Here is an 8,231-nt window from a genome sequence, read left to right on the forward strand (position 1 = left end):
TTGTATTCTGATTGACCCTTTGTATTCCGATTGACCCTTTGTATTCCGGCTTCCATTCCTGCGTTCCGCTTCTTAATGTCTTTTACATACTGCAACAATGCGCGGGTTGAGTACTAGTAATATATATATTGAGCTACAATGATTGGTTGGAACAGTTTTTCACGGCAAATTTATTAGAGCTTATATCTAAATGTGTCCCCCGTTTGTCCGGGCCCCATCTAAAGACAGCGTGACAGACCCTTTGAGCCTTATCTATGCAACGTGGACAATCCTTTTTGGCATATGCAGATTCGGACACGTGCACATCTAGTCAGCAATCAACGTGCTCTTCCTTCTCTGAGCACTTCTTCACAACACAGTGAACAACACTCATTGCCCTCATCATAAACAGAACAAAATTAACCCCAACCCTAATCTTCACAGAATCCCCAACGCAAAACCTTCTCTCTTATCCCCTCTGTCTACTTACCTCGCAAGAAAACCATGGCAAGCTCCAACTCGCGTGAAGCCGATGGAGAGTTTGCAGACCTGCAGTACCAGAGCGGTTTCGGAAACCATTTTTCTTCAGAGGCCTTGCCTGGAGCTTTGCCAGTGGGACAGAACAACCCCCTCGTCTGCCCTTACGGCCTATACGCAGAGCAAATCTCCGGCACAGCGTTCACGGCTCCTCGAAATGCTAACCTGAGAAGGTAAGACCCGGTTTTTTTTCTCTCTCTCTCTTCTCTGTGTGCTCGTTTCACCTATTTTGGATGATCACCATAGCCTAGCTTGCTCCGAGCTCTTCAATTTCAGCACACCAATATGGCCTTCTGGCTGCATGTTACGACATGGAGACAGAAAATATTGTCTCCTTGATCTCTAAGCATATCTGTTTGATTTTGACACCAGGCATGGCTTTCTATGTGTGTGTTTATTTTGCTTTTCTAGGTTAACCTGTTGTGGGCGATCACAATACCCTAGCTATCTAACTCGTAGGCTGCCCTTGCATCATGTGAGTATAGTAAAGCCGATGGTCTCTTCAATGTGCCATACACATTTCTGTAGCTAGAATTATGTCAGAGATCAAATAGATGTGTGTACGTTAGCAACAGACGCCAATCTACCTATCCATTAAAGATCATAACCTTGGTTTTACCAGAGTTCACACTGAGGCATTGCAGCAACAGGGGCGTAGCAACACATATCTGTTGACCTCATGTTCTTGTATGTTGCCACCGTACAGGTCAACTGATCTCATATGTCTGTCATAGCAGCACTCTCGCACTCGTGTTTGTCAAGTACCACTCATTTCTGTTGATCTCATACTCACATCTGCCGAGTATCACAGATGTCTGTTGATCTCTTATGCTCATCTGTCCACATCTGTTTATCTCATACTCACATCTGTCGTGGCTGTTGATCTCAATTAGAGTGCCACACACGTATGTTGATCTCATACTGGTTGTCGATCTCATACTTCTGTCTAGTGAGTGCTCCACATACATCTATGCATATGGCTGTCTTTTACTCGTGATGTAGTTAGTGCAGGTATATTTCATCTATACAGCTTTTCATGTTGGAAAGGCTCATTTAGAGTGCAGTTTTTCTCGTAAGCTATGGACCAAGAAGCTCTATTGCCCTTTAAGTGGCAAGGGCAGGGCACACGATCCCAGTGATATATATTATATGTTCAGGATTGGGGCTGGGAACTTTGAAAACCAAAGGCTGAGATTTTTTGTAAAGAGAAAGTATACTTTTGCATAATTTTCTAACGCTTCTCTTTTATATTTTTGCCCATAGTTGGCTCTATCGGATAAAGCCTTCAGTGACTCATGAGCCTTTTATTCGGCGGCTTCCCGAACATGAATTTTTGGTTGGTGATTTTACAACGTCTAAAAACATTGGAGCCACACCTACACAACTCCGCTGGGCACCAAAGAAGATACCTGGGACTCCCACAGATTTCTTAGATGGGTTGTTCACAATTTGTGGAGCAGGAAGTCCTTATCTACGACACGGATATGCAGTGCATTTGTAAGATTTTTTTGCAAGCTTTGGCTGTTTCTATTTGACTATGAGGTGTACATAGAAGGCTGATGGTGACCTTAATCTGGGGAGGGTGTGCACGCATGCAAGAGTGTGTGTGTGTGTGTGTGTGTGTGTGTGAGAGAGAGAGAGAGAGACAGAGAGAGAGATTACTTCTGAAGGATTCGTTCTCAATCTGACAGGTACGCTGCCAATCAGTCTATGGATAATTATGCATTTGCAAATGCCGATGGAGACTTTCTAATTGTTCCACAAGAAGGACGTATGTTATACATGAGCCAATACACAAGGATGTAACCCTTTTATTTATAAACTAACCAGCTGTTGTAGCCTCAAATATAGAATGTTCTTGATAACTTTCTAAGTTGTTTTTGATTTGTAGGGTTGCTAATCAAGACAGAATTCGGAAAGCTGCTTGTTTCTCCTGGTGAAATAGCTGTGCTTCAGCAGGGTTTTCGGTTTTCTGTAAGCTTACCAGATGGACCTTCACGAGGTTATGTTGCAGAGGTGTTTGATGGCCATTTCCAACTTCCTGAACTTGGCCCAATCGGTGCATTCTCTATGAACTTTTCTGCGAAATATTTGAAACCACTTGAAGATACCACTAGCTGATCATGAAATGAGTTTTGTGACGGCCTACGGTTCTGTTATGGGGCAAATTTGGCCTATCTTGGAGTTGAGCACTGTAAATCTTACAAGTATCTAACCAATCAGTTCATTTATGCAACTACTTTATAGTATACGTACATACAAGTTCGAAACCAATTGGTTGGTTAAGCATTTAGTGTTTTTGAGTATAGTATACATACATATATACCACACACACACGTACATACATTACATATATATTCACATACTTACATACATACACACACAAACATGCATGCATGCATACATACATATATTGCAATTTTGCGGTTCACACTGCATTGGGCAATGCTCTTTTAGTATGTTCTCTCTCTCTCTCTCTCTCTCTCTCTCTCTCTCACACACACACACACACACACACACACACATGCACGTTTGCATACATTACATGCATATTTTACATATACATATATACACACATACATATGTGCATACATAATTTGCTGCTCTCAGGCTGTATTATACCATGGCAGTGCTCTTTTAGCGTGTTCTCATTATAGTTTTGCATACATTACATGCATATTTTACATATACATATATATATGTGCATACATAGTTTGCTTCTCTCAGGCTGCATTATACCATGGCAGTGCTCTTTTAGTGTGTTCTCATTATAGTTTCTGTGTTGAAGAATCGTTCTTACTCTTGGGGGTGTGTGTGTATGATGCTTGTGTCATGATAAGCATGTCGTGTGTGTTTTGCCTTTGGTCGCTTACTATGTGTATAATGGTAGCCTTTCGCCTGTTGTACAATGTGCAGGTGCAAATGGTCTTGCTGCACCTCGAGACTTTGTGGTACCAACTGCATGGTTTGACAGTGCACAGCACTTTGGCTTTAAAATCGTGCAGAAGTTTGGAGGAGAGCTTTTTGAAGCCAAGCAAGACTTCTCTCCTTTCAATGTGGTGGCTTGGGATGGAAATTATGCACCATACAAGGTATGCTAGGCTTTCTTGGTGTCACAATTCCCACATGTATTTTGATGGTTGCAGAACGAGTTGATATAAGTATATTGATTTATGCGGGTGGGCGCTCCTCAGTATGATTTGAAGAAGTTCTGCCCCTTCAATACTGTGCTCTTTGACCATGCGGACCCTTCAATTAATACAGGTATTATCATCTGACCGTAATTGGGAATTCTCTCATTAAGATTGCCACCTAGCATTGGTATACTGAATGCATTATTGTGCAGTTTTGACTGTGCCCTCTGAGAGGCCAGGTGTTGCTGTGCTTGATTTGGTGGTTTTCCCTCCTCGCTGGTTGACAGCAGAACACACATTTCGTCCTCCATACTTTCATCGGAACTGCATGAGCGAGTTCATGGGTCTTATCTATGGTGCATATGAGGTTAACAAACTGCTTTGTTTTGGGTCTTGCTCAACTGCTAAATCATGGTTATGATGCTTTATTCACTTTCCAATGTATGTTTGCAGGGTAAAGCGGAAGGGTTTCTACCAGGGGGCTGCAGTCTGCATAATTGCATGACTCCTCATGGTGTTGATACTGTCACTTACGAGGTAACATACTAGTAGTAGATACAGGTCCGTTATGCCTTGGTAGCCTGTGCTTTTTTGAAGAAGCTACTGCCTTTGATAAGATGATGCTAAGTTACTTGACTGTTTCCTTGATTGCAAGGGGGATGTATAATTCTTGTTATGGCCCCACCTCACTCATGTGGAACTGCTTGGACCTCAACTCATGTGTGTGTCATTTGGTTTGCAAAGCTTTTCCTTAACTCCAAGAGAAACAATTGGACATCAATGGAAGACCAAGCGCATCATGGAACATGAATGTTGCCATGCCATCGTGTATACATTATTGATTGAATGAATGCTTAGGAGCTGAGTAACCATGAAGGCTAATCATGGGTATTGAAACACTAAGTATGGTTAAGAATGTTGGCATTAACGGCGGTCGCTAGTGATTGATTTTCGGTGCCAACACTATGTAACTGTGTGTCTAGGATTTTGGGGAGGCAGCCTGAGCTATGAGACTACAGCACTACGTTGCAAAACTAGCCTCTCTCTTGCTAGAGCCTTAATATGAAATGGAATTAATCGCTTGAACTCAGTCGGAGGTTTCATTAATGGTTTAAAGTGCGGCACTTTAGTTATTTAGAGATCAATCGCTACCCATCTCCACTGATAGATGCCTATGCGCTGTGAGTAGATCTCGAGTTAAGCCCTAGGTTTGAGGAATTGGGACTATATAGGAAGCCCCATGCAGCTGAGGAGATCTCCAAATTCCCAAGGTTCAGGTGGGTCGCACCCTTTTTAGAGAAAGGAGCTGTGGCAGTCAAATATGAGAGGAGGGGAAACAGGGAAAATGCGTGTGCACGACTTAGATTACTGTGTCAAATGGCTTTAATGGAGTCTTTTGAGAAATTGCTGAATTGACGTCGCCATGTTTCTTTATTGTGACAGAATACTATTTCCAGAGGCTGTGAAACTCCAACCAAGATCTCAGAAGAAACACTGGCTTTCATGTTTGAATCGTCTCTCATTCCAAAAGTTACGACATGGGCACTAGACAGCCCTTATCTTGACAAGGACTACTACAAAGGCTGGGTTGGCTTGAAATCACATTTTTGCCGAGAAAATCACCTCGGCAATGGATATGCTGAAGGCTGAGGAAGAGCTATTCTTGATAAATAATCGCTGCATGAGGGTTTCTTAGAAAGCTAGTACATTATGCAAGGATAAAAAATAGTGTGTAAAGAATACATAGATAATGTGTAAAGAATACACACAGCTAAAAAACAGTATGTAAAGAATACATAGATAATGTGTAACAAAACCATTATGTACACATTTTTGCAATCTAAAATTTAAAGAGTGGAAGGTTCATATTCCTGTTCACTCTTCTATCATTTGATCAAATATGGTGCATTAAGATAGTTCCTTCTACTCTTAAGCCTGCTGATGTCTAGTATGAGTGGCGTTGTACGGCGCTTTTGGATGTGGTTTCTTTTGTAAATGTTTTGCTAGGATAAATCATATCACTCAGATTTGTGGTCTTTTGTGTGAGGCTCTTACTTAATAACGATGATGAATCTTACCAAGGTAGTCAAACCATTGGGACAACTATTTACATGCTCATGCTCAAGATTCTTAATAATGATAATGAATCTTACCAAGGTAGTCAAACCATTGGGACAACTATTTACATGCTCATGCTCAAGATTCTTAATAATGATAATGAATCTTACCAAGGTAGTCAAACCATTGGGACAACTATTTAGTATAAGGTTTTTGTCTCTTTGTTAGACCCTAACTCTCATCCTTATTAGTAGTTCATCATGTGATGGGTTCTTTTACATGATTCAAAGTTTCAAAACAAAAAATAATAATTCAAAACAACATAATTTTCTTTTAGATTCATTCAATGACTATAACAAGTATTTGTACTAGTTTATTAATGAGTCAAGACCCTCCCAACTCCCTAGAGTCTTCCAATTTTAATAGAGCTACTATTAAAAAAATTTGCCTACTTGTTGTGGAACTGTTATAGTAGCCTAGACATACTATCCTTTCATCGGCTTTAGCAATCCACTTGATCTTTTGAGTTGTATACGTAACACATTCTTCTTCAGTGACATTTCCTTGAGATAGTCTCGTAGCGCATTAAATGCTACATTTGTCTCTTGCAGCCACCTCCTTGCATTTTTTTTTCTTTAGCACCATGTCACTTTCAGTGTCCCTTGGCTATTGATATATTTTAATGCCTCATAAATCCATCAACTATCCAGCACACTGATAGTGCTTTGACTTCAAGAACCATGAATTAATTAGTAGGACTTTCTTTGGCTATAGCAATTTTATAAAGTTGGACCACAATAACAAGTGGGGGAGAGATGTTGACATGTGTCCTTGTGCAAGATGAACATGAACACTAGTTTTAACTTATCTTTTCTTGTGGATGGTTACATGTATAGCCCTTCCCCTTCAACTTTTAGAGTTTGACTATAACAAGTTTTTGTACTAGTTCATTAATGATTCAAGACCCTCCAACTCCATAGAGTCTTCCAATTTTAATAGAGATACTATCAAAAAAATTGGCCTACTTTTTCGGGAATTGTTAGTAGATAGAACGAATGTGTATAACCAAATGGACTTGCTGCCTTTGGCAACAAGTAAATTGGCCTACTTTTTATCTAAGTTGTGCCTTGTTGTTGTACTTTAAAATTGCGATTCCTTTGGTCAATTACAAAGATTTGGTATGATTCTAATATTGTATATTTTTGTATTGCCATTCAGCACATCTTCCTATTTGCATGACGGTCTAATTCATGTTGGTTGGTATTTTTGCAAGCAACACATGCACACACACATACACACAAAGTTTTTCCTACTAACCCATGGAATGGTTAGCCCATTGCATATACATTAGACCCCTGTTCTAATGGTTTAATTCTAATTCCTTGTTCATGGTGCTAGAATTGCCAAAATATCCGAACCCACCCCCTCACCACACTCATGTGCCTTTCAGGTGATGATATACATCGATGGTGCATTAAGGGGCTAATACCCTTTGTAAAGTATTGCAAAAATTTCCATCTTGTGATTTAATTCTTGGGCATTATTCTTGAGTCCCTTCTCTGATATGGCCACTTAATTTTCTACTCTACAATCCATGGACACCAACATAAGGCCATTCAATATCATGTAATGCAAACTTGGTTGGACACCAACACAAGGCCATTTAATACCATGTAATGCAAACTTGGTTGGAGCCGCCTATATAATGGATGTGTGAGGTGTTCTCTCATTGCACTACTCAGCACCTAGGAATTAATAAATTAGCATGTTCTCTCATATGCTATGGCATTTCCAAGTATGCGTAGTGCTACATACTTTGAACATAGTTGTTATTCTTTTTTGTTTGTCCTGATTTGATAATAATGCAATTATTATGGTATTGTGTATGGTTAATCTAGTGATTACACCTATCATGAATGTAAGTGATCATTTGGTGCCCTAAATTATGATCTCCGTATAATAGTTGTTAATCATACATTATGTTTAAACTTGGTTGTCTACATAAAAATAGGCAATTGGATACCAAGTGAAAGGTAAAGAAAACATGGTTTGCAAGCTCAAGAAGAGCTTATATTATTTGAAACAAGCTCCAAGGTTTTGGTATGCAAGGATAGACTCTTACTTATCAAAGCTTGGATTTCTCAAGTCTCCTTACTTTAAGAAGAGTGATGGTCACATTATTTTCTTTCTTCTTCAAGTGTGATCCCCTTGGTTGCCCTAATGTTTGATACCAAGTGTGCTGGTACAAAACTGGTTCTTATGATTACAAACCATCAATTGAATGATGATTCCTTGAGCAATGAATTATGCCTTATTCATCAATGGCTTGATCCTATTTGCAACTCTCTCTTGGTTACAAATGTTGAATATTATCATTAATGTTTTATGATTAGGTGCTTGATGGCTTGGTGCCATTATCATTATTGTGCATATTAATGATACTTTCTAATAATTAATTGAATGATGATGTCATACTATTTCCTCAAACCTCCTTGTACACGCAAATGATTTAGCATGATGATT

General features: G+C 39.7%; 1 protein-coding gene across 3 annotated transcripts; it reads left to right on the plus strand.

Moving 5' to 3' along the window:
• Positions 1-337: 337 nt before the first annotated feature.
• On the plus strand, positions 338-5,549 carry LOC147611139 (homogentisate 1,2-dioxygenase-like). Of its 3 annotated transcripts, none has more exons than XR_015263968.1 (9): positions 338-689; positions 1,780-2,013; positions 2,208-2,287; positions 2,408-2,575; positions 3,433-3,608; positions 3,711-3,780; positions 3,863-4,017; positions 4,104-4,759; positions 5,052-5,549. XR_015263968.1 is itself a non-coding variant. In XM_086785801.1 (9 exons), exons 1-9 carry the CDS (start codon positions 484-486, stop codon positions 5,298-5,300), a joined length of 1,380 nt encoding a protein of 459 aa, XP_086641927.1. In that variant the 5' UTR covers positions 338-483; the 3' UTR covers positions 5,301-5,549. The 3 variants fall into 3 exon arrangements, 2 of the variants coding, with proteins under 2 accessions (XP_086641927.1, XP_086641928.1); XM_086785801.1 differs by having other exon boundaries at positions 4,104-4,187; positions 5,094-5,549; XM_086785802.1 differs by having other exon boundaries at positions 3,941-4,017; positions 4,104-4,187; positions 5,094-5,549.
• The last annotated feature ends 2,682 nt before the right edge of the window (positions 5,550-8,231 follow it).

The sequence above is a fragment of the Cibotium barometz genome, chromosome 48 (genome assembly GCF_041138505.1).
Source record: "Cibotium barometz isolate CiBa-2024 chromosome 48, ASM4113850v1, whole genome shotgun sequence".
Lineage (NCBI taxonomy): Eukaryota > Viridiplantae > Streptophyta > Polypodiopsida > Cyatheales > Cibotiaceae > Cibotium > Cibotium barometz.